The 27,627-nt window shown below is 45.8% G+C and overlaps 1 protein-coding gene across 1 annotated transcript in view; it reads left to right on the plus strand.

The window, feature by feature from the left end:
• LOC146174667 (putative cytochrome P450 301a1, mitochondrial) overlaps positions 1 to 27,627 on the plus strand; it is a 71,705-nt gene that overhangs the window by 24,538 nt on the left and 19,540 nt on the right. The window contains exons 2-3 of the mRNA XM_084585430.1: positions 3,410 to 3,647; positions 6,683 to 6,873. Of these exons, the coding sequence (XP_084441556.1) occupies positions 3,410 to 3,647; positions 6,683 to 6,873 (429 nt within the window). The remainder of the gene's footprint in view (positions 1 to 3,409; positions 3,648 to 6,682; positions 6,874 to 27,627) is intronic.

The raw sequence follows: 27,627 nt of genomic DNA on the forward strand, positions 1-27,627 counted from the left end.
CCTACCATAGACGACATCGCCACATAACCTATGACCCAGGGTCCTTAGTTCTTTTACGGTATCCTGCACGCCGCATTGGCGGAGAAACTTTTGCCCCCCTATAGTGGCCCTTATCGGGTGGTGTCCCAAGTCACTGATGTGACGTATGAACTTTCCCTTCTTGTGCCAGCGTCCTCCTCTTCTCGCACCACTACTGACATCGTCCATGTTTCGTGCCGGAACCCATACGAACTCATGACTTCTTTGCCAGTTTAGCACCGGGACGACGCTTACACCGCCGGGGGGTGATGCTACGCGATGACGGCGACGAAGTGTTTCCTTCTCTTGCCTCGCGGAAGAGACAAGGTGACGACGAAGAAGTGGGATTGGTTCTGTGTTGCTGCTCCGTGCTATGCCAGTTGAGGATGTTGTAAATATACTGTAAACGCATCGAGTTTCCATGTTACAATATATGAGATCAAAGTGTTCATTAGTGCACGGATTAAACTTTATCGTGGGCATGTATAACGGTTGAACGTTAACAAATAGGCTTCCTATCATATAAATATTGTTTGTTGATATGAAGTGCGACTTGTTTGCTCGCGCTTGCGGTATACCACCTGTTCGTGAAATGTGGGCTCCGACTGATGTTTGCAAACACCGACAAAAGGTAGAATATATTGCATACTGAAAGAGTTGGGCTAGTAAATGGATTATTATATGGGCGTATCAATTAGTCTAGAAAAGGCACAGCCGAAATATTTTTTGCATACAAAGGTACCATGCACTTCACCGAACCATTCGTTCCGCTTGTGGACGCTGTGTTGGCCATCGCGAGATGCGTAGAACAAGTTTGGCGTGAGGGGAAATTGACGTTCGGTGATTTCACGAACAGCCAGTCGTGAAAGGTTCACAGAAACGTGAAGGCCCAGGCTTGCACTCAAGATTGCCTCATTTGGCAGTCCAGAGCAGTGGTTTCGCTGTAGCACCTATAAATGGGGCTACAGCCTTCTCAAAATGGCGGCCTTCAATGTGCACCCTCCGTGTTCTTGTCTATGGTTTGCTGCATCTATGTAAAAAAACTGAATCGTTGCTGTATTTTGTGCCATTTTGGGAGAACATATTAAAGGATGGGTTAAAAAGGAAGGCTACAGTTTCTCTGTTCGTTCTTTCCAAAGGCTTACAGCATACAAGGATATGCCTTGTGTTGTCATCGGCTTCAAGCGTTTCTGCTAGCAACAGTGGCAAACAAAAAGCAACACAATTTGTTGTTCCATCTTGATACCCAAAAGTAGGAATCGCCGCGCTCGTGTCGCATCTTTCCAAGCGTTGCTTGTTTGGCAGAGTAAATTCAGGTGGTACAATCTATTGAAATACTTCTGTAGGAGGTGTTTAAATACAAAATGTTCACTTTTCTTCCACACAGTGACCCCAGCCATCAAGGACTCAAACAAGTCAGCTTACGAAGCGCTCCTTTTATAGTTCCTTAAATGCTGCTGTCAAGAACGATTTTTTTCTGATGTTAAACATATATAATACTTGTTTGTAATACAGGTCCATACAAAACCTGCTTGTGCGTGATACCTGCAAAAACCACACAGATATCCGTTTCATAGGAAACAAAAATTTAATGAAATAACAGGCTGTAAAGTATATGCCTTGAAAATTCAAATTTTGATGTATAGCGTGGTACGAGGGCAAGCATTAAGAGGACGCTCAAGCTTTGTCTTAGAAGTAGACATGATGGCTCCTTTAACGGTGCCTTTCAGGTATGCGGTTAGTGTTTAAAATTTTATTTATGTTGGTTTGCAAAAACGGAAAGTGCAGTTTCTGTCTTACTTCTCGATGGGCACCTACACTTACAATTAGCGCGATACAGATGGAGGTACACGTGTCATATCGTTTCGAATCCCTGTCGCAAACCAGCCTCTAACTAGCCTCCAACTAACAGTGGCTAGGGCGCTTGACTGCTATGTCCAAGAATGCCGGACCGAATCCCAGCCGCGGCGGCCTTTTTTCGATGGAGGCGTAAAGCAAAATGCACGTATACTGGCGATGTCAGTGCACGTTGATGAAACCCAGTTGGTTGAAATTTCCGAAGCCCTCAACAACGGCGTCTCTCATAGCCTCAGTTGCTTTGGGACGTTAAACCCCATCAACCAAAGTAGATTAATACTAAATGGGCAGCCCAATGATATGTCATCGGCCTGGACACTGCACAAAATTATTGGGTCGCAATTCATGATGCGAAATCACATGCACATTTTTCGGGACTATATGCGGATCATCCTTGAAACCCTTATCTCGAACCACAGTACGGCGGCAACGTTACGGCCAAACGAGTCCAGTATACTATCGCGTAATAGGGAATTTATAAGAAACGTGCTGAGCTTCCTCAAATTGCCAGCGCCTTATGCGATGCAGCGGCACTATGGAGCACTTCACGATTTTTATGTAATTTTAAGGATTGAAATAAAGCGCGTCTATTAGATAATCACTATCTTTCCGCATAGGAGGCAGGAGACAGTATCGCCATCTGCAGTGCAGCTTGGTGAATCAATGCGCCCTTGATGGTTGCAGCTAAACCCGGTCGAGATTCTTGGCAGAATAAAATAATTTGCCTGTTTTTTTACCGCTTCTTGCGCTTTTGTTAGTAGGGCTTTTGCAACGACTTTACCCAATCAGGGGAACAGCGAGACAGAGTGATGGCAGCAGAGGATTGGCGTTCACTGAAGGATCAGAGTCCTTACACACGTGGTGCTAGAAGAAGAGAGCGCAACAACGGATATGTAAGGCATAATAGTATAATGATAGATTGGGCAAAAGGCTGCCTACCGAACACCACTTTCCTGTGGTGGCTACAATGTGGGTCAGACGGGTCGTTGTATAAACATCTGCCTTGCAGAACACAACAATTCGCCGAGATTGGCACGGAAGCGAATCTTCTCATTCATTGTCGGCAAAAACATCACACGTGCAAAAGTTTGTTTGATCACAAGTCAATTATTTTCATGCATAGCCACCGGACTGTAAGAGAGGTGGTGGAGGCTTACCATATTCCCAAGGGTTGTTCAGCCTGCATCAGCCAACCATCATTATCACTTGGCAGCCATGAACTGAGGTTTTTGAAGGATGCACTTTGCGCAAACTTAGGTATTAATCTGTGTTGATAAGGCAAGTCTGCAAGTTCGCCTTGGCAGAAGGGGTTAAAATATATGCAAGCATGTAATAAAGTTTAGTTGAAAGCCAGCGCTCGTCTCGTCTTTTCTTCATTTCGTTCCCTTTTTATTGCTGTTTTAATACAAATCACCAGGATCATATCAAGCACTAATAAAATGTTGCTTGCCTTAAAAAATTATGCTAGTGTTTATTTCGGCACTGTACTTCTCTGTGTGTGCCATCATTTTTGTTTCGTTGTTTTTTTCTGCAGGCAGATACAACATCCGCAAGCTCAACGAAGCAGCATGGGACATGTACCAGCGCTACGGACCAGTGGTTGCCGAACAGCTTCCCGGACGGAGAGTACTGGTACACCTGTTCAGCGCCGACGACATCCGCACGCTGTACCAGGAAGAAGGAAGGACGCCCTACCGCATGGGAGCGCTGCCCTTCAAGCTTTACCACGTCAACAGGCAGCAATACTTTGCGAACGCTGGCATTCTGAATGCGTGAGATGGGCACCTCATTTTCTACTTCATCCGACTTGGGCAGAGGAAAAGCGGGAGATGACGGTATATCTGGACTAGGTTTGAGTAATCAGAGCTATACACCTTAATGAAAGCAGGCATTTGGAGATCATCGACGAAACTAGATTCGTGAAAAGCAGAACTTGTGCCCGGATACAAATATATAGCAAATCAACTTGGTGATACAATAAATCAAATCACAGCTTTTTCTTTGCTTTTGCAGTCTAACAATACAGAGGCAAGAGGTGTGGGAAAATGTTGCCGCTGAGCAGCTGGACTAGGCTACAATCCCAATTACCCGCAGAGCTGTTGTAGAACATTTTACGCAATTAAAATATACATGAAGGAAACACATAAGAATACAAGAAACGAAACTATGTACACAAAGGTAAGCTTAAACGATGTTATCAAAATACACATTGTTCAGTGCTCGATGTGCACAAGAAAATTAATTGAGGATAATCAAGATACCCCCATATAGAAAAGCTGGAACATTGAGATCAAATTCTTTTTTTCGTTTTGGTGTGAGCCCTATTAGTTCCTCGCCATGGTTTGTTGAATAGCCTGACTGATTTTCTTGGTTCGGCAGTCTTCTTGAAATTTACTATACTGTTATTGATTTCTGCTTTTAAAGTTACACTAATTAAGATGACAGTTATAAATGACATGCACTTTATTTATTGCAGAGCGCCTAAATAAAGGGGCACTCGGATGTTTTTGGTAGAACAATATATAAATGTATGTTGGACATACCTTGTTTAGATTTGTTTTTTTTTAAGGCATGATTTTGAGATACCTGTTTCTAAAATGCCTAACATTTGAAATTAACTCTCCGAAAAAAAAAACCGCTCCAAATAATTTCATCATGCAGTCGATAACCGGCGGAGCAGGCATAATTATTTAATTTAGTGGTCAACGTCTTGTAATTGTGTAATCATTGCAGAAAACATAGAAACGAGAAAACTAAACTCACCTCAGCTGTTCATTTAGTAATGTATCATTACGCCCCTTAAATGAGGTACTGAGAGATTCAAAACGAAAATATAGTAACACGTCAGTCCGAAAGGACGAGCCTGATTTCTAGGCACCCTTATATCTAACCATTTATAAATCGAAAAAAAAACAATGTATAAATCTAATATTTTATATAACCTAATTTATTCAAAGGAACACGAACATAGTCATAAAAGTATTTCAAAGCGTTTTGTCTAATAGCCGGTTACAATATCATTGAGTTCACACCGCGAAAGGCAGTTTTCACTTGTTGAATTGCACATTTATGAAGAATAATCTCGCTGTTTCTGAACGAAATATATATCTAAGTGTTTGTTTTGCACTTTCCTAATCGCAATAGTTGTTAATACCAAATTTTTCATATTAGAATGGAATATAGTTTCCTGTGTGCCGCCAACTGCCAGTCAAGAAAAAAATGCGCATCTTCATCGCAATAGGTATGGAAATTGGGAGGAGAAACACAAGAGAAACACTCACCGTGTGTGTCAGCACCGAAGCGGCGAGTAATCGAAGAAAACTTATTTATCGCGCTATTTTTAAAAAACTTATTCTGCTGTATATAGCCCCTCCTGAAAGTACATCATTAGCAATGGACACTTTAGTTAGACCAATTCTCGAGTAGACTCAAGTTGTTTCATTTATTTACACGAATCAAAATAGAACCATACTGGAAGCCCTTAAATGTCAAAAATTCAGGTTTTTGATAAGGATGTGGAAAACTGATTGACCACCTCAATTATTGAAGTTTGATTCATCATCATCATCAGCCTGACTATACCCACTGCAGGGCGAAGGCCTCTCCCATATTTCTCCAATTAACCCGGTTCTGTGCTAGCTGCATCCACTTGACCCCTGCGAACGTCTTAACTTCATCCGCCCATCTAATTTTCTGCCGCCCCCTGCTACGCTTTAATTTCCTTGGAATCTAGTTTGTTACCCTAAGCGACCATCGGTTAGCCTCTCTTCTCACTGCATGTCCTGCCCATGCCCATTTCTTCTTCCTAATTTCCACTAGAATGTCGGTAACTTGAGATATTTCTCTGACCCACATATGAACAATACAAACTCATGCTAACCCGAGCGACGTAAGCTAATTATCTAAAACGCATCATTCCTCCCGAACCTCCCAATCTAGACAACATTAAATATAGTTTCTTTCAAATCAGATCAAAGCTTCATATACATTTTGATAGTATTGGCAGTCATCGTTTCCATACTCACTGCCTGAAATACAAAGTATAGGCTCTTGCAACTGCAAATCGCTTTTCTTTCTCATTACTGTGCTATTTCTGTGCTGTTTGTTCCGCGTTATATTATAGCTCTGTAGTGCTGATTAGCGATCTCCAGCTCCTCTGTCTTAGATTTGACATCTGCTGTCTGTTAACTATTCGCCGAATAATAAACTGACGCTTGAAGACCTTATCATACTTTCATGTTACGATTCCGCATCGAATTAGCAGCTGTCGAAATAAATTTTGGGAGCCTTTGCTTATTAAAATGTCATGCGGCTGACCAGGAACCGTAACTACCTTCAAAGAGTACCCAAAATAGCGAAAGGGTAACAAATATAATGTAGTAGAAAATATCACTAAGGTTGCTATTTAATCTATTTTTCACATACTCTCTGATGGTAATCATCATGTCCATTACGATGGCGGTATATTCCACTTTCTTAGTTGTGAAAATACAATTTAAACCTATTAATGAACCCCGTGAAAGGCCTGAGCCCGTATTCCGAGTTAGCGTCGCTATCAGTGTGTCGCTATCGCACGTGACCGCGAGTCATATGATTGGTCGAAACGCCAGAACCATGTGTTGCCACTACTAACCCAAATAGATGGCAGCATCATGTTCCGTCATTTGCACCAATCAGATGACTCGATGTCGGGGAGATAGCGACACTTTCGATAACGACGAAAACTCGGAATACGGGCCCTGGTAAAAGCAGATACATTACTTTCCTGCATGTTCACTTATCACAATTCGAATCGCTTCATCTGCAGGCAAGGCGAGGTCTGGAGACAAATACGTGCCAGTGTTCAGCCTTGCACCATACGTCCTCGGACGATCCAGGCCTACGCTGAGAGCATGGGGCAGATAGCGGACGATGCTTTAAAACTGATCGAAGCCAACCGGGACGAGAATGGGGAAGTGCCTGACTGCTACACCATCATGCAACGATGGGCCCTTGAGTGTGAGTACATCGCAGTCAGTGTTGTCACTTGATGCAATGCCAACTTTTACCATTCCTAATTCGTACCCCAGGGTTTCAATCAAATTAATCGAGTGCGCATGCCAACCATGTCTTAATATAGGTACTGCGAATCATTTGTTCGCGCATAAATTTACAATAAAAGGGGGATGCGGTTTTTCATCTCCAGCATACAGATTGACATATGGTAAGGGGCCAAAGCCATGAGTGTCCATGGTGGCGAGCGTGCAACATCTGATTGTTTATGGCAGCATTGATAAAAGCAAATTATTGAAAAAGTTGAGCTGCAGCCGCTCACAATAACAATTTTTTCAATTATGCGATGGGCAATAAATACGCCCGCACGCGAAGCCGTGCTAATCGGACGCATGTTACTGGGCGTTAGTAATTGCGGTAATCTGGAATCAAGGACTCTTTAATAATTGAATCTAGTGGTTTGCGTTGGCAAAATTTATGGCTGAAGGTGGCAGACAAGTGAATGCGTGCTGGTACTTGTTGCTCAGAGACACACGCAGAGCAGAGCCAATTTCGCTCTAGTGTGTTGCGTTGTTTTATTCATTGTTATTTTATCTTTGAACATCATCAGGACAAATAATAGGAAACTAGCAATACTTTGTATTCAGCCCAGCTCAGAAACAGCCAAAATCAACTACTGCATCCCTACTTTAGTCGCACGTTTCTACACATGCGATAATCAACGTGGGATCTTTTAGCAGAATTGAAATTGGAGACCAGGTCTGGTACGTGGAAACCCGAAACATGCTGCCTTAAGCAACGTTTTTGACTTGCGAGCCTCTATGCTTATTTAATCAGTAGTTTCTTCTTCGCAGTTACTAAACCATGTTCGTGCGGAGTCACCAAGATGCAGGCACTTTCTTTACAGTTGTTAGAAACTGGTTGCAAGGCTGAGTTCACATAACGAGGCGCCATATATCCTGACCATAGGTAGCGGGGAGAAAAGGGAGAACAATGCCTGCCTCTGCACCTTTTCAAATATTTAGAGACGGAGCTTTTGTTCAGTCTGGTTCAAAGTGGAATACCCAAGCTCAAGCTGAGGGTATAAAGTGTCCTTGTACGCATTTTTGTTTCGCTTGTGTAGAAAGTTGGTTTACCACGCATCTCCTCGAGCCTGAGTCTCTATAAACAATCCCTTCACTTCGGTTAACCTCACCGCGAAAAGCGTTTAAGACATATTTGCCGGTTCTGTCAGACTGACATTGGCGTGGTATGAAGGAGCGCAGTGAAGAAAAATGCACAGGGAAAGAACGAAGTAAAAAGCGCCACACTGATTTGACGGAATACAGTGATATCATGAATGGCGTAACATGACTTCACGCAGTCCATCATAAAGTGTCTAACGGCTCGAGCCTCGCGCCTTTCGATTGTAGGGGTAAAGTGCGTCTTTAGAGTTTGGCCCCAATTCCAATTGGTAAACCCCATCTGTGCAGGCAACGTGGTATGATCACACTTCTGTGCTCTCTACAGCTGTTAGTTCCCCATTTCTTTATAACGTTCACTGAGAAATATTCAGTTCTGCTAAAGTGCATCCAGAAATCAATTTTGGCGTCAGCAGTTGCTTCCGAGGTCAATGGGCTGGCGTAATTCACGCATTTAATTTCTCCCTGACGCTATGCATAAACTCGAAGCTCAGAGGTGGCTACGTATATGTCATTACTACATATATTGTTACGGTATGAGAGAGGGGGAAGTGCGGCGCTAGCGCGGGGGCAAGCGCGTGATAGGGAGAGCGGGATGAAGACAATGGAGCTGGTTTTTGGCGAGTGACGGTGCCTGTCTCTGTGACGGTGTCTGTGTGCTCTTAACTCGTATGCATGTGTCTTGTGTGTCATCCCTACCCCGCAATATTAAACACATACGATGATTATTTTAGTGTGCAGCCATGGGACGTTCCTGACGACATAGCAAGGGTTAGCAGTTGTTGTTACAGTGAACCGCACTGCACTGTGACTGCGACTGTGAATCAGGAGTCTTTTATTGCGTTAGCAATACCGCGCCTAGTTTCAGCCCGTCGCGTCGTCCGGGAAGGGTCACGTTTGACCATGAGCCGTTGCCGAGCCGAATACGGCTTTAACCAAGCCGTATGAACGTGTCCTAGCGGCCTATAGGGGTAACGTGAATGCCAGGGTCCTGGCAGGCTGATTCTGACATAATTGTCAAATGCGAAACGAGAGACCCAAGTATTGCTAACGTAATTCAATCCGGTTTAACCAGAGCTAAACCACAGTCAATTGTTTTATCTCTTTTGGTGACATTGGGGCCCATATAATAATGTTAAAACTATTTAAGCTTGCCTTTATGCTTCGCATCAAAGGGAATGTCACTACAGCAATCACGTTTGCGACCTTTTCCTGCAGACCCTCGTTAGCATACGTGCTCTTTGCTGCCTCGTAGCCAGTAATATTTTACTGGTGTCTATTTTATCCCACAATGACGCAGACATAAGCAGACATTCGTATGATACCACATTGTGAGAAAGAGTATTCCACATAGCTATGAAGTCCCGCTTTAATCAAGCTGTACCAACGTGTCTGAGTAGCCTAGGGGCGGTGAGTCTAACTGGTTTCAAGTGTCCTCGAGGGCTGGGTTCAAATGCTTGCTCATATTTGAAAACAGAAGCTTGAGTTGGCAGCGCTTGCCAACGAGTCCATGCCATGTAATCTTGTGACGTCACATACCTTGACAACCACTAAGTGCGCGGCGATGTAAGCTGCCGAATACCACCTGTTAGAGCCCGGTTATCGCTCACAGCACAGGAACTAGATTTTCAGCAGGACGGGAAATTAACACCTATAAAGTTAGAATTATACAGACGGCGAGTGCATTGCAATGCGCTTAAGTCCACTTTGTCAATGCAGGACCTGCAAAATTAATCTTTTTTTCTAGAAAAAAGACAGCTGGCGACCGCAAAAAAGAAAAACAAAAATAATTTACAGGATGTGGCGTTGGAGCTGCAGAATGCAGTAACACGGGGACTGCAATTCGCTCTCTTCTCAGTGTTTTTAAAGTGTTCTTTGCCATATAGTGCAGCGCAAGCGGCCTTAACGATAATGGACTTGAAAGGCGGCGCGTAAGTGTCGCTACGAAGGGCAGTGACCGCGCACTCTGTAATTGTTACTTTTGAAAAAAAACTTTGTGCAGCACGCTGACCATATTGCCTAGTGCGTAGCACGAAGCAAGAGCATTCTATTTCCTTTGGAAAGCGAGAAATTGTCGTAGATTGGCTCTGAAAGCACAGGGAGGTGTTTTGGTTATAGGTGCGGACATATATCGACATGAGTGTTCACCATTCATGGCCGCATCTGTGATTTTCTGCTTGACACTGTCTATGAAGCGGTTCGTCCTTTGTAAAGAGTCGCGAGGAAAAACAAAAGCGTTCATATGAAATAAACGTAATTATGATTTTCAGTTCTTCAGAGCCTCAAGATTACATTTTTGATTCCTGCTTGACGTGCCCTTACTGCCATTTACGTAGAAAGGTAATGCGATGCTAAGTATTTAGCGTTGGAGAAGTTATGACGACGTAATATTCTTCGTATTCAACTGTATTGACCTAATAGACAGCTATACTATCTTCTCATAGTTGACTTCCAGTCTTTGAAAAACCGTAATGCGGCTTTCAGTAGAACAAGAGATGCAAGGATTGGTTTGATCATTAAAATTTATTTGATACATCAAATAAATGCCAGATATATTTGCCATAAAAAAGCATAAATCAAGACAACAAAGCTGTGAATGACTTCGGAATAATAATAGCCGATGTGTTGGCGGTGGTGACTATATGATATCCTGGACGACATGTGGTAGACTAGTTGAAGCAAATCCTGATTTTACAACAAAAAAAAAAAGAAGAGAAACATGATTACCCTACGCTGGCGGAAAGGCAAGAAGAGACTCGCACATGCAGACTGCGCTCGTTGTAAGTCCTTGCTTGCATGCCTTACTGAACTTCCACTGTTTACCATCTCATTGAAAACCTTGTATGGTCTCGATAATATACATTGCACGGGTGTAAGGATCAGAGTTTTTCGCACTATGCATTTTTTATAACATTTACAACAGATAAGATAATATAAGATACTGTTTATTGCATGTTTGTGCAAAACATGGTAGTTAAAATGGTACTTGCACTATTTTGCGTGCGATAAACTCTGCATCACCATCAGTTTAGCCTAAATGATGTCGATTTCAAAATGAGGTCCCTGAAATAAGCTTATGCAGCAGTCAATGACAATAAATTAGAAAAAAAGAAACGAGGTTCTGAGAGGGAGCGAAAAGAGTGCCCTTTTAGATTAACGATAACACGTCGGGCCGCTGCCCCAAAACATTGTTTTCCGTTGTGAGAGTTCCGCACGTGTACTAGCAATACATGGGCACAAGGAGACAGAGACCTCAGAGCTGGAAGAGCATTGTTTCCGTTCACAATCTATGTTGCGGACATCTGGTTACCATCACGAGATGCGTTGTCAAACTGAAATATTTCCGCAATCCTTCTCCCGATCCACGTTTTCTGATGGCACTGCATCCCAAAAAAAAGAAGACACGCTATAAAAAAGGCCTAAGGGTTTCCAAGTTGAAAAAACTGCACATATGTTTCTGTTGTTACGACAGAAATTCTGTGCGCTTTTGACAGGAAACCTGTTGTGACAACACCACTTGTTGTGGTAATATCAGAATTTTCTGTAGTTGCAACAGAAAAGTGCTACAAAACTAGCAGCAAAAAATGCTACAGAACTAGAGACAACAGAAAACTACTACAGAAAATGCTTCACAACTACAAAAATGTACTACAGAACTACAGAAATATCCGGCGTTTATGACTGAACTGCAAAATATTTTGTAGTATTTTTGACATGGGTCGTAGCATTTTTTCAACTAGGTTTCTAGGTTATTCACCATTCATGTGGCTTAAAGTACTGTTTTTGAAAGAAAACCATTAAGAGAGAAGCCAGAAAAGCTGAGACGACAAGGTAAAAAAGTGAAATGAAAAACGGCATCATGATGTGACATCCTGATGACCGCCTGCTTGAACGCCTGGACACTTTAGACCCTGAACGCGGATGTCGCAATTTCGAAATACATTCGGCTGGTAGCGTGCGTTCAAAACACGGAACGGAAAACATAATAACCGTGTTTCGAAATAAGTGTGCGCTTAATTGGCACTGCAAAGAGAAGGGCAATAACCAGGGGACCGGGGCAATTATGTCCCAGTATTTGTGTCCTTATTTCTTCTGGTCGTCGCATCATATGAGAGCTACACTGCTATATCAAAACTCCCTTATCCAAGAGGCAGTCTGATGCGTTATTGCTGCCCACTATCGAGTAGCTGTCTGCCGTAAGCCTGGCTCTGCTGACCTCAAATTCAGACACGTGCAAAGACTACAGCTGTGACGATGGCGCAGCTTTCAATCCTAGGGAATGAAAGATAATATGTGCTCTCTATGATTACGAGCAAGCGAGGGCGGCGGATGTGTGGGTCAGGTAGTCGGGGTCGATGCCCTCTTGAGCCTTCCTCTCGCATGTTCAACCTGCCATGGTGGTAAATGTTAGGATACAGCGGGCGTTATGGTCGCAGTTTAATGTGCTTTTAATGTGTTAATGTGCAGTTTAATGTGTGCGTTTAATGGTGTTGTCTGGCGCTGTTTGAAGCTCACATTATCGCCTACCCCACACGAGACAAGAACTGCAGCTTCGCTCTAAACTGCAGACGCGAGCGCTCGCATACGAAGGTGCGCGGAGTCAAATGGGGACAAGAGCACTTCAGTCATCGCTTAATGCACTACTTGCGCAGTATTTACTGGTTTGTGTGGAAGCACCTCCAGCAGCAGAACTTCTGAAATGGGTAGTATTCCAAGGAGGCCAAAATTTTAATGGTCCTACAATGGGGCTTTAGTGGCAAAGGGTTGGAATGAATAAAGGTCCTTCATTTGCATTTGAGCAATTCAAAAAATTTTAATGGTCTCATTATATATGTCAATAGTGAGCCCTTAATCCGCCAGGCGTACACATCTGATTAGGCCGATATTCAGCCATTCTTGTGACATAATAATAATTGGTTCGGAGGAAGGGAAAGACGCAGTATCTGTCGCACGTGTTGCTGTGGACACCTGACCCGCGCCGCAATGGAAGGGAGGAAGGTGCAAGTGAGAGTGGAAAGGGAGAAAGAGAAGCTATGGTGGAGGGTTGCGGATAATAATTTCGACCACCTGTTGATCTTTAACGTGTGCTGACATCGCACAGCACACGCTTGCTCCGACCTGAAAGCCCAAAAGGCCTTGGTCAAACGAGCAATGGCGGCAGCGGAAGCCAATGGGATCCCGTACTAGGGACTCCACTTAGTGTTTGTGAGGGGAATGTTTAATTTTTTAGGCTAGTATGCTTCGCATCCTAGGCTTAACCATAAGCTAAGCCAGACCAATTTTTTTTTACCTACAACTGCTACAGCAGTATACAAAACTTCAGTACCTCGAGGAGGAGGAGAAGGAAAAACTTTATTTAGCTCTATATTATTTGGCGGTTTTTGGACGTCTTCAGAGATGTCTGCTTGTTGTATCCACAACAGTCTTCTCCGTCAACTTCGTCCACTTTTTCACAACGGTCGGTTGCCCTCAGTCCAGAGCTCCGCTGGCTGCTGCCGCCCATTGGGCTCGCTGTACCGGACCTTGCTGGTCTTCGCAGCGGTCGCTGGACAGCAGAGTCTCCCATTGCTCCGCACTCGGGTTTCGAATTTTGGGGACCACATCTATGTTTTGACATGCCCATGTGATGTGATATAGTGTTGGTTTTTCATCGCACCACGGACATCTGTCAGCGTATATGGTAGGGTGCATTTTGCTTAGTATGTGTAGGTTTGGGTATGAACCCGTCTGTAATTGTGTCCATATGACAGTTTCCTCTCTGGTGAGAGAACTGTGCGGTGGGGGATATCGCATTCTTCTTCCTCTATAGTTTTCTAGTATGGCCGAGTATGCCTTGGGTGCTGGCAAAAGTTCCGCGGACCCGTCGGATGCTCGGAAAGTAGTGTATGCTCGAGCTATCCTGTCAGCCTCTTGGTTCCCTGCCACCCCCATGTGCCCCGGTACCCATATAATTATGTGTCTGGTCTTGTTTTCTTCGTGGTTTTTAATTCTGTCGCTCGCTTTGAGAAGTATACGGAGCGCGTGACGACCAATCCTACCATTCATGAAATTTTGACAGGCTGTTTGAGAGTCCGTGAGTATCGTTAGCGACTGCCCAGCTCTATAGCCCTCCGCCACCGCTAGAGAAATGGCTACTTCCTCGGCCTCTGCTACTGTGCAGTGTCGGATAGAGGCGCTGGTCACTTCGCGTAGAGACGAATTGACCACCGTGGCCACTGCAATTTGGTTGTGTCCTCCTCTCGAGGACGCGTCTGCATACACAGTCGTGTCTTGAGGAGCGTATGTTTTTTGAATAAAATCGGCCCTTGCTTCTCTTCTACCTTAGTGGAGGTTAGGGCCCATGTTTCTCGGGATTGGAGCTACCTTGAGGGACTCGCGAAGTTCGTCGGGGATCGTTACCGTCCTCGCTATTTCTCGCATCTGCTCACAGCATCTGAGTCTCTGTAAGAGTGCTCTTCCAGTCGTTGTCTGCAGCAGCCTGAGTTTTTGCGACTCAAGCTGCGCCTCGCGTAGTTCTTCGAATGTGTTTTGCAATCCAAGCGCCATGAGCTTTTCTGTAGACGTGTTGCGCGGTAATCGGAGCGCTGTCTTATACGCTTTGCGTAGCAGGGCATCCGCTTGTTGTATTTCACTCTTGTTGAGGCACTGGTAGGGCAGGATGTACATAATTCGGCTCACTACCAGGTTTCTAACTAGTTTTAGTGTGTCCTCTTCACGCATGCCATTCCGCCTGTTGGTGATGCGGGTGATCATGCGTGTCACTTGTAGCGTTGTTGTTTTGAGCATAATAAAAGTGTGACTACTGCGTTGGTTTTATTGAACCCACATACCTAATGTTCTTATTGTTGTCTTTTCAGGGATGGGCATTCCTTCAAGGTAGATGTTGAGTTTCAGGTTCTCACTGGTTGGGATGGTCCGGTTTTGTTTGCCTCTCCACACTCGAAGCAGTTCCGATTTCTCGGTCGTGCATGCGAGTCCTCTTTCTCCGAGATATTTCTGTACACAGGAGGCCGCTTCCTGTAGTTTTTCGTCCTTCTCCCCGAGGGAACCGGTGTTCGTCCAGACTGTTATGTCGTCTGCATACATGGCGTGCCTGATGCCTTCGATCTTCTCTAGTTTTCGTGCTAGGCCTATCATAGCTATATTGAAGAGGATAGGTGAGATGACTGATCCTTGTGGTGTTCCTTTGTTTGGCGCGTGAATTTTGTTCGCTCGAATGTTTCCCACGCCGATGGTGGCAGTTCTATCTGACAGGAAGGCTTTGACGTACCCGTGGATTCTGCGTCCGTAGTCCAGGTCGTCTAGGCCTCTAAGGATCGCTTCGTGACTGACGTTATCAAATGCTCCCTTGATGTCAAGGGCCATTATGACATTTTCACCTGTTCGGTGTACGTTGCGGAGCACATCTTCTTGTATTTGAAGCAGCACGTCCTGCGTCGAGAATTTTGCTCTGAAGCCGAACATGGTATGGGGTACATGTTCATTATCTTCCATGAAATTTTGCAGTCTGAGCATCACCAGCCGCTCGTAAAGCTTGCCGAGGCACGCCGTGAGCGAGATGGGCCTGAGATTTTCAATTTGGAGCTGTTTGCCAGGTTTAGGTATCAAAATTACTTCGGCGTGTTTCCAGTCTTCGGGAACCGTCTCCGCCTCCCAGTGTTTGTTTAGAAAGCTTACGAGCTCTTGTATGAGGTCGTCACTCAGGTTTCGGATCAGGGCATTGTCGATTCTGTCGGCTCCTGCTGCCGTGTTTCTGGTCGTATTCCTTATGGCCGCATAAACGTCTTCCACAGTTATTGGGCGGTCGAGTTTCTCGTTTTCGGCTCCGCGATAGGTTCCTTGGTATCGTGAGGGGTTGCGATCACCGAAACATTTTTTTCGTGCCTTCTCTAAAAGATCGGTGTCCGAACCCTCGAAGGAGTGGATGAATCTTTGGATGCTTTTATTGTTTTCTGATTTTATTTTGGTCGGATCGATTAGTGCTCTTAAGAGATTCCAGGTTCTGGCCGTACGTAAGGTTCCCTTAAGCGAGTCGCTGAATTGCTCCCAATTTTGTCTCGCGAGTTGCGCTGCGTATTCTTCAGCTTTTACCGTAACTTATGCTATCTTTAGTTTTAGTTTCCTGTTGTGTTTTCGCTTCCGCCATCTTTTGGTGAGACTGCGTCTGGCTTCCCATAGCCGCAGAAGGCGCCCGTCTACTTCGGGCATTCTTGTTGTTCGTCTTACACTTTTTGTGCATTTGTCTCGCGTTTCTGTCAGCATGCCGCTCCATTCTTCTAGTTATTGAATGCCGCCTTCAGATTTTTTGCAAGCCCCGCGGAACGCGTTCCAGTCCGTGAGTTTTGCTTGTCCGATCCGGCATCTTACCCTTTCCGATGCTATTCGCGTCCCGAGGATAAAGTGATCGCTACCTAGGTTTTCCATCATGTTTTCCCACTGTGACTCCTTGCTCTTCCTTACGAACGTGAGGTCCGGGCAAGTGTCCGTGCTCACACTATTACCGATTCTCGTGGGGGTCGCGGGATCTGCGATTAGCTTGCAGCCAAAATATTCGGCTACGTCCGCTAATGTTCTGCCCTTGATATCTTGTTTCCGGTATCCCCAACTCGTGTCCATGGCGTTGAAATCTCCCACGATAATGAGTGCATTTTCTTTGGCCAGCTTGTGCGCTCCATAGAAGAGTTCGAAGAATTTGGCTTTTCTTTGTCTTGGCGGGCTGTACACGTTCAGTACGAATGTGCTCCTTCCCTTTCGCCTTTTCGGAATGATTTCGACAAGCGCGTGCTCGGTGTCCGTGTCGGCGATGGTATCGTGCCTGATTGCGGTGATGGCTTTGATGACTAGAACGGCTGCTTTACCTCCGTTTTGGCTCTCGTAAACATCGTACCCCTGTAAAGAGGGCCTGGTTCCAGTCTCTTGGAGCGCAAACACATTGGGGGGTCTAAGCTGTGTGTTTATGTATTGTTTTAGTAGGGCCTGTTTTTTGCGCTAGCCTCTGCAGTTCCATTGCCAAATTTCTAAGTTTTCTTGGTCGTGCTGACGCGTCTTGGTCAAATGTATTTTTCTGCACTTGTGTCGCTGCTATAGGTTAAAAAATGGCCTTTTACCGAGCAGTTACTTCACACAGCACACGGAGTACTCTCCGCTTCGCCTCCATCGATACGCAGCCGCTGGACAGTCTTTAGATAATAATAATGATATTAATTGGTTCACAGGAAGGGAAAGGCGCAGTATTAGTCATACTTGCTCCGTGGACACCTAAACCGCACCGTAAGGGAAGAAAAGAAGGTGGGAATGAAAGTAGAAAGAGAGAAAGGGGAGCCGTAGTGGAGGGTTACGGAGAAATTTCGACCACCTGGGAATATTTAACGTGCGCTGGCATCGCACTGCACACGAACGCCACTTCGTTTCGCCTCCATCGAAACGCAGCCGCCGTGGTCGGGTTCGAACCCGGGAACTCCGGCACAGTAGTCGGGCGTCTTACCACTGCACCATCCCGGCGGGGCGGACAGGCTTTAGATGACTTGGTTTTGCGGGAAAGAAAAGGCGCATTATGGTATCTTTTTTTGGTGGATACGAACAATCAACGGCATACATTATCATGTAAATGTCATCGGTTCGAACCGCTGCCGTGAAGCAACCTTCAACTAGACTAACAGAGGGAGGTTAAATGTTAGGGGAAATATAACACCGCCCTGAACGCTGCACAAGGAACGGTTGCATGAAAATGTAGACAGCAAATGACGTTAACAAGTTATTTGTTGCACTCGGCGGTCACACGTAAAGTAAACACATATTTCAAGCCACGCATGAGCCAAGTATGAGCTTCGCTTTCAAAATATCATGCACAGCTATCCTTGAACCAGTTCCATGAGTGTTAGCCACAGCCATGGCCACAGTCGCTGCTTACGATTCGATCTGACTCGCTTCTGCGCGATTATTTCAGAGCCCTTCAATGTGGCACCTCTTTCCCACTCCCTTCTCTCCGTTCCTCCTTCCTCTTTTCTTTTGTGCCTCAGTTCTGGTGTCCACCCAGATGTTTCACAGTTACTGTGTCTTCGTTTTGCTCATATGAAGCGTACATGGACAGCCGCCTCCAATACTCCTGTCATATGAAGCATACCTGGACAACCGTCTCCTGAAGAGGCGTCCGTGCGCTGTGCGATGTCAGCGCACGTTAAAGATCCCCAGATGGTCGAAACTACTCCGCAGCCCTCCACTACGGCTCCTCTTTCTCTGTTTCCACTTTCACTTCCACCTTCCTCCCTTCCCTTACGGCGCGGTTGAGGTGTCCACAGAAAACAAGTGAGACAGTTACCGCGCCTTTTCCTTCCTATAAATCAATAAAAAAAACCGTCTCCACTCTTTCGATCCAGCCCCATCGTGGTGGTACAGTGGTTAGGGCGCTCGACTGCTGTGAACGAGAACGCGGGTGGTGGTGGTGAAACACTTTATTTGGTGGAGCCGCGAAATACTTGTTACAAGGGCTGGACCGGCTCCTGATAACGTGTGGTGGGCGGCAGGCCATGCCTGCAGGCGACCGTTTCAGCCCAGTCGACCCGTCTCCTTTGTGAAGCCGGTTCTGAGCTGGAGATCGCGATCTCCCAAGCCTCGTTGTCCGTAGGTTCCTTGCGGCCGGTGGTTTAAACTCTGGGAATCTGAACATAATTCGAATGTAGCTCTCTGGGGGCCCCGCAAAGGGAACATTCGGATTTGTGAGTTGACGGGGAGAAGAGTGCCAGCAGTGCTGGGGAGGGAAAAGTGTGGACTTGAAGGTGGCTCCATGTTATTCGTTGTGGTTCAGTTAAGAAGGGGTGTGGGGGAGGGTAGTGAAGTCTTTCAGATCGGTAGTGTAGTGTAATGTCGTTGTACGTGATCAGCCGATCTGTGGCGCTGCATAGGTCCTCGGTATCTGTTGCTCGGTCGACGTATGCTCGGGCAGTAGAATGGATTGCTTTGCTACCGGGGTTGCCTGAATGGGCTGGTACCCAAACAAGTTCTATGGGTCGCGGTGGTTTAAAGTTGGTAGTTAGGATTTTATGAGAGGCAGTATGTATCTGGCCTCGGGCGAAATTTTGTATGGCAGTATTAGAATCACTGAGGATAAGGTTGACAGAGGAAAAACCTATCGCGTTGGCTGTCGCGCATTCTTCCACTTCTACGGATGTATGATGTGTTCAAAGCATCTGCATACCGCGCATATCGCGTAAGCTGAGCTGTGTGTAATTCTACGGCGTCCACGTAAACCGTGTTGTGTTCGTTCGTATGTGCTCTGTCTAGGGCGTGTGCTCTCGCCTTCCGTCTGGCCTGGTTATGAAGGAGAGAGAGAGAAGAAACCTTTATTAAGCCGGATAGTTATATAGGGCCAAGTTACATTCCCCTACTAGATGGCCAGCAGGTCAAGTCTGTTAGCGACCTCGTAGGCGCGCTTGAGGCTCCGGTCTTGTATGCACGGGTCCGAGCTGCGCAGCAGTGTCTTCCTGTCATCTGGATGCAGGATGTCTCCTAATTTTGGAGGTGGGGGATCCTCCTTGCATCCCCACAGTATATGGTTTAGGGGTAGCTTTCTCATCGCACAGTGTGCAGTCAGGAGAAAATTGGCTAGGGAAAATAGGTGAAAAAACTACCGGGTTTGGAAAGGAGCTTGTTTGGAGCCTTCTCCAGGTAATTTCATGTTCTTTGCTAAGACGCTTGTACGAGGGCGGAGACTTCCTTCGTTCAAGGCGGAAGTGATGGGTTAAATCGTGAAATGATATAAGGTTATCCTTGGCTTTCCCTAGTGCGGAGGTGGTCACCGCCCGGCCGACTAAACATCGGGCTGTGTGGTGAGCCGCCTCGTTTACAGGGTTGCCAGAATGTGCCGGTACCCAAATCAATTCAATGTCCCTATCTGGGAAGAAATTATTGATAAGTATAGGTAGAGTAGATTGGGCAATTCTACCTCGGGCGAAATTGTGTATGTCAGTTTTGGAGTCGCTGATGATAATATCTGCCTCTGAATTTGTAATGGCTAAAGCGATGGCTGCCTCCTCAGTCATTGCGGATGTTCGTACACGGAGGGAGGCCGAGAACACTTTGGCGTGTTTTCCCGCTACCCCTGCCACTGCAAATGCTCTTTTTGGAACTGCATACTCAGCCGCATCAACGTAGATAACACCCGGTCGGTGCTTATGAGTCTTATGAAGAGCCAGGGCCCTGGCCATCCTCCTACCCTCGTGATGTATAGGATGCATGTTTTTGGGAAGAGGCTTAATGGTGAGCCGTTTCCTGAGTGCTGTGGGTAGATCAATCGGTTCATCTATTTCTGGCTGTAAATTTGCGTCTAGTGCGCCAAGGATGGTTCTGCCTGATTTAGCTTTTGTCAGCCGCGCCATCTGTGTGGTGATGTGGACCGCGCAAAGTTCCTCGAGCGTGTTATGAATGGCGAGTTGAAGAAATTGCTCTGTAGATGTGTAGTGAGGAAGCCCTAGTGCCGCTTTGAATGCTTTTCTGATGAGGCACTCCAGCTTGGTCTTCTCTGCGGCATAGAGCTGTAGGTAGGACACTGAGTAGGTGAAGCGACTAAGAACAAATTCTTGCACTAATCTGCACCGGTCTTTCGCTCTCATGTGCCTTCTTCGGTTGGCAATTCGTTTAATTAGACGGGTTGTCTGATGGGTAGTGGCAGAAAGCCTGTTAATCGTCTCCGCATTCTTGCCATTACTCTGTATGAAGAGGCCCAACACCCTCAGTGTCTGGACTTCTGGTATGGGTTGTCCGTTAACCTTAACAGTAATGGGAATGGAATCTTGATGAGCCCGCCTACCTCTCCCCTTACCTCGAATGACGAGGAGTTGAAATTTATGCTGCGAGCAGCCCCGCCGGGGTGGTGCAGTGGTAAGACGCCCGACTACTGTTCGGTGTTCCCGGGCTCGAACCCGACCACGGCGGCTGCGTTTCGATGGAGGCGAAACGAAGTGGCGTCCGTGTGCTGTGCGATGTCAGCGCACGTTAAAGATCCCCAGGTGGTCGAAATTACTCCGCAGCCCTTCACTACGGCTCCCCTTTCTCTCTTTCCAATGATAAATATAAAGCCTGCGAACGAGGGGGACTCTCGACCATATACTTTGGAAATGCCCTAAATATCCGGGCGCTAGGGACAACATTAAAAGTAGAGAAGCCTGGGTGACCATGCTGCGAGCCGACGTCCCCGCTGACCAGCAAAAAGCCGTCCGCCTGGCGGCTTAGGCCGCGAATAACCAATGTATATTCGCTAGTTCTTAGTCACGGAGGTTCCAGCCCCCGTTCCTCAGGCCTGCGTGCCAAGAGCAGGGAGTAGGGGGCCTCCTAAATCAGTGGAAATTAAAGTTTAATCATCACCATCATCATCAAGAAGAAATGGGCTTGGGCAGGACATGTAGCGCCAAGAAAGGATAACCGATGGTCGCTTAGTGCAACAAACTGGACTCCGAGGGAAGGAAAGCATAGCAGGGGTTGGCAGAAAGTTAGGTGGGTGGATGAGGTTAATAAATTCGCAGGGGACAAGTGGATGCAGCTAGCACAGGACCGGGTTAGAGGAATATGGGAAAGGCCTTCGCTCTGCAGTAGGTATAGCCAGGCTGAGGATGATGATAGAGGAACGGAAGTAATAATAATACTTGGTGCACAGGAAAAGAAAAAGAAAAAGAGCAGTACATTTCACATTTATTGCATGGACACCTGACCCGAGGTGTATGTGTAGGGATGAAGGGGGAATTGAAAGCAGAAATAATTTGCCGACGAGGATGCCGCTGCAGCCGGCGGCCGTTTATGCGTCAACACCTACAGCGAAGCTATCGCTTCCCACTATTTTTAACCGCACGTAAAACCACATCCAGTTTTTAAGTGATAATCAGAAAAACAACGATAAGGATTTTCGGTATTTCTCTGAGCCTTGCTAGGACACCTTTGGCAGTCCTGTAGAGTTTTCTGGACGGATCCATTACGGACAAAGGTGGTTAAAAATGTATCCGGGAAATGCATTCCTGCATGATCGGCGCGCTGTTTATCGGGCTGACCAAGTCGCGCCTTTTAATCCATTACTGTGGGTAGATGACATGTTTATGCTTGTCTTATCTTCGGTATGTTCATTCAAATAAATTCTCTTTATAACAGTTGTATTGCGGCTCCCGAGTGCCACTGTTGTAAGCCGCACTGCGGACAGTACATCACTGCGTGGATGGTCTGTGAAGGTATTAGGTAATTTTTGAAGCGAAAGCATCACTACGCTTGGTGAAGCAGCCGTTGCGTAAACCTTATTAACGTGACAACGATAGGTGCCCCGTATCGCAGAAGAGCAGATGTCGGCGTCAAGTTTGTAATGTGGAAATCAGACGAAAGTAAAGAAACAATAGACGTGTTGCGGAAACCCGTGGAGTCGAAAACGGTGCCTTGCCAGTGCGAGGCGAGCACGCAGCCAGTCCGCCATAGAACCGCAATGTTCCTCTCAGAATAAAGGAGGACCTAATGTTAAAATTCATTATGACTCTGAGCTAATAACGTTTTGATGCGTCATTAGAAGATAATTACGGAAGTAATAGTTAAGCGAGTAGCGGTGACCATTTCTGCTTTGCTTATTTGTGATGCAGCGCTCACTGGAAAATTCCTTCGATCGTATGGCGCTGCCGCAACGGATGGTGCGAGCCGTTCCCCGATTCAAAGCCTTATGCATCCATCCATAATCTTCATAGCAAAGATGTTTGAGAATAGCGAAGAAAAAAACACATAGTTTAGGCGGGAAGTATAATCCACCGAAGGTTATCTGAACTTGGTGGTTATAATCAAGGCAGGAGTGAAATTGCAGCCCGCACTAGGTGCAAAATAAAGGAGTGGTGTGTCATCAGATGTATGTAGTTCTGAGGCTGAAGAGCAATGGCACTTTTATGGCACTAACGATTCAAGCGTTGAAAAGATGAGCAAGAGTTAATAAGAAATCGGAAAGGTAAGGAAACAAAAAAGGAATTAAAAAGCGTTTGTAGGCGAAGATTGACTGTTATGAGGCACCATAAGGTATTGAAGGGATGAGGGCCAATGATTGACACTACAGAAACAACACCAATGATGTGCGCACTTCACTGAGTGCCTTGAACCCTCAAAAGTTGGACGTAGCCAACTCACAAAAATATATCGTTTGCGATGCATTTGAAATACTTTCAAGTGACCCAGTTGTTAGTTTCGTAAAAAGCAGGACTGTTAAGGCGAAACCTTGATATCACGCGGTGACACGAACTTGTTCTTCAAGGAAGTCTCAGTTCGGCAGCGCCTACCACTGTTCTTGTTGATTGAGTTTAAAAAATATTTCTCCTGTCGAAAAAATTTTCCGGCATGAAATTTTTAACATTAAAACCTAAGACGTTGGTGTGTGCAATGAGGCAGCTGAAGTGTTTTTATCGAGGATCTTCATTCACAATACAAGCCGGAATAAAGAGGATAACTCACCTTTTGGTGGTTTGTGGGGTTTAACGTTCCAAAGCGACTCAGGCTATGAGAGACGCCGCAGTGGAGGATTAATTTTCGACCACCTAGAGTTCTTAAACGCCCGCTGACATCGCACAACTCACGGGCGCCTTGGTTTTCGCCGCCGCAGAAAAGCGGCCGCCGAGGCCGGGATTCAATCCCACATCCTAGGGCAGTGTAGTCGAGCGCAGCCACACTGCACCACCCCGGCGGGGAGAAAAGTGACTTTTTGCAGAGTTTTGAGTTAGAAAAAGTTTCATTGAATCAACTGAAATAACCTTTACCTTCGAGTACAGCTACCAGTGAAAGCGTAACATATTTGTGGTTGTAATAATAATGCGCATGTAACAAAGTTATTAAAACGTCAAATTTTTTGCGTGAACAAAAACAATGCGAGGAAATCTTGTATTGCTCCAATAATGAAGTGACATGGCAGAACAACGCAAGTGAAAATAATATAATCATACACGTGATTGCATCTTATTTCGCGCATAATTAAAAAGAACTGCTCCTTTCCAGAAACATCAAACGGCGCTTATGCATAACATATTTTAGAAAAAAAAAACTACTTCGAAGAAAGCCCTTTTTGCCTCAATTGCCAAGAAGCCGTACAACGATAAATCAGATACTGGCTTAATCCACAACGGTCAAGACTTGCCAACGAAAACTACGAACGCAGGGGAATTTGGAGACGCTAGACGGTGGCAATGTTGTTTATTCAGACAAGGCTGCCACTAGTAGCCCTGGCGCTAGAATAATGCTCGGGAACAGGCCTGGCGACGCTTCTGAAACATATGCGGTACTGTTCAAAAGCCCCGCGCCTAGCCGCCTTTTTCTCTATATTTTTGGGATGTTTTCTTTCGATCACGCCCTTTGCGCTAACGGATATCGTCTTTATTACTTCGCGAGCAAGGTCTGCGCACGCACGCTTTCTCACGCTTTCACGCCGTCGGCTACACCACTCAGATTATCCCGCTCTTTCATCACTCTTTCGGCTGCTGCTTGGCCTTGCGCGCTACGCTTCCCGTTGCAGAATGCTCTTCGATTAACAATTACATCGGCCATGAAGCGTTAACGATAACCGTTGGTGCGTTATGTTTTTAGGCTTGTTTTTGCACTTCAACATACCTATTGATTCTAAATCGTTAAAGAGCTTGTAGAACAGAAAATTTGGTTGTGCTCGGTATCTGTCGGAAACAGTGATTTGAGAATCTGAAAATGACCAAACTATAGACAGTCCAGTTAGGAGAGCAGGTTTATAAATTGTCTGCGCATAATTCTATAAAGTAATGTAAGGCAATGTCTTGTGCTTGGGGATTGTGCGATTAATTCGTTTTTAAAAGCTGTCTTGAATAGTCAGGCAAAGTAGTGCTTAAAGGTTGCCTGCGGTGCTTATTTATCTAATTGTCATCCAGTAGAGCATATGCTTGGATTGTGGTCGCTGGTCGGCTGCTGACCAATCTGGTACGTGGCCGACAGTGGGCTGCCGAATGCCTCAATAACCAATTCTAAGCAGGTCGGCGTTCAGTCGGGGTTACGAGCTCGGGCCATGGCGCTGGCTGACTTTACTCAACCTAGTGCATTGGCCGATTAAGGGCCGCCCATTGGCCAATGCAACTGTGGCCGAATTGGTCGGCGTTCAGTCGTATGCCAAGGCTAAGGCCTTGGGCGGAGGCCGACCTATGCCCAACCTGGTACGTGGCCAACCATGGGCCGTCATTCGGCCGAGTACCCATGGTCGGCCATGCCGGCTACCTACCAGAATCTGAGATTCGGCCGTAGGTCGGCAGTCTGCCAATGCCGCCTGGGAGACTCATACCAAGACCTGTTATATATAAGCTTAAGCAGATTTGTATCTGTCCCATACAGCGCTTGAAAGTGGCCGACCAGTCGGGTATGGAGCTTAAACAAGACAGCCGAATTTATGTTCTGAGGTTACACCGGACCGACAAGCATTGAGCTGTGCCAGACAGGGTGTTTCTGACTCCGCGCCTGAACCATACGGCCTTGTCCGGTGTGTAGCTCGAAAACCGGACAGGTTATGTTCGATTCGGGACTGAGACTAGACTGTGCGTACGACATGGAGCTTAAACAAGCAGACAATGTTCGTCTAAGCAGAAAATAGTTTTAGGCATGGTGGTGCTTTACACTCAAGAGCGGATGATAGCAGAAGAACGAAGACGCAGCGAGGCATTGGACACAAACGAGAGCTTTTAACGCTCGTCTATGTCCACTCACGCGTCGCGACTTCTTTCGTGCGTTACTATTCCCCTTGTGAGCATGAAATGCCTGGTTCGTTCTCAGCTATACCAGCGCGTTATAAGCAAGAAAACATATACTGTATACATCACAATATTTCTGTAATGTGGGGGCACGCTCTTTTTCCAGTTAAGCTCGAAGTGTCGAGGACATCGAAGTACGTTCTTGATTCCAACTAAGCTCTTGCAATGTCCTTATGTACTTTTCACCACGTGCGTATACATTAAGTAGTAACTACAATCGCTGCAGCTCGTCCGATCTTCTGCACCCCGATATCAATGGCAGAAGGAGGGCTCGCAAAGCAAAGGTGCACGAAAAAATGTAGCCTTTCAGTTTATAAATAGTAATAAAAGTGTCCTCTCGCATAAATAAACACGTTGCTGACCACTGAAATAGCACTCATGGCTGCATAACAGGCACTCTTCATAGTTGCATGAAGCAACTATGAAGAGTGCAAAGTATTCTTATAAAAGCAAGCTAGAAAGAACGTAGCAAAAATGGCAGCAAGGGCCCGGATTAGACCATTTTTGCCGTTCCCTATGCTGCTGCACGTTTAATACGAGCCAATTCAGCTGTCGTTTGTACAACACTTCGTTGTCTTTTTGCGCATCCGATATGCTCAGTCTGAACTGATATTTTTGCGTCTTTGCTCCGCTGGCAGCAAGCGAAGCTAAAAATGGAGTATGGCATGCCATATTGCCCTAAACGTCTCTGCATGCGGGAAGAATCGCATGCGTCCCAACACGGTGACAAAACAGCCAGCACTAATAAAGTAAGAATATATAACGATGTGCCTGAAAAAAGACACCGATAAGTAATAAAAATCTGGCGAACTGGTAATGTTTCTGATAACGAGGAGAAATATCCTGCATCATTAACGGAAATTCGATATATGACCGCAATGTTTGCACGCCAGAAAATGTCCGAAGTGCACAACTGCGGACGAATGGCGAGTATATAGGAATTGCAACCTTTTCGGGATAGAGAGTTCACGCGATAGCTTTTATTGCTTCGCTACTAAAAAAATCTGACACCGTTGTCGGTATCGGCATTGTGAGCGAAACATGAAGGGCATAGCTCTAGCAGGTGGTACCTGGCAGCTGCCGTGGCTGAGAATTGATTCTTCGATGGTTTCTGCGACAAAACGACAAAGCAAGACTCTTAGGGGGAATGAGGGGCTCGTTATAATACATGAAGGAAAGAAGCCAACAGTAGGTGAGGCTAAGGGAAGAGTATGGGATTTTCCGAATATCGCGTCCGGTGCTTCTACGAGCCTAGCTACATCAACGGCTTTCCAACCTTTCACTTTCTTGGGTATTAAGGTCACCTCTAACCGAACCTTGAAAATGATATCAGAAAGTTAGGAGTTGCAAACTTGGGTTGTTTATTTGAGGAGTTGAAATGTTTAATAAGAATCAACCTGCCAGTGCTCTTCGATGCCTGAGTCAGGCAATGCTATTCGTTGGTCACGCAGGAACGCTTAAATGGCTTCGTTGAAACGAGGCTTTGTATCTATGTCAGGTGGTCGCCTAAGCTAACGCATTTTATTTCCTTTAACTAGAGCGGTGGTTAGCGTACTCGGGTAGTGCGCCAAAGAATGGTGGTTTGGTTCCTCACTTTTTTTCGTTTTGGATTGCTTCTTTTTCAACTTTGGCTGTGGTATTTTAGAGCTGTGAACTTTTTCCAACCACAGGTATGTCCTTTTTGCGAGAAACTAGAAAGAGAACTCTTGCAGGGCAGTCCTGTATGACAGCCTTCATTTTCGTGGCGGTACACACTGTGCAATCTTGCATATCTTGCATAAAATTCATATTTTTACCCGCCTTTTATTTGGACCGTCTCAGTT

Source organism: Amblyomma maculatum, chromosome 11, assembly GCF_055883805.1.
Source record: "Amblyomma maculatum isolate TAMU_Amacu chromosome 11, ASM5588380v1, whole genome shotgun sequence".
In the NCBI taxonomy this organism is placed as follows: Eukaryota; Metazoa; Arthropoda; class Arachnida; order Ixodida; family Ixodidae; genus Amblyomma; species Amblyomma maculatum.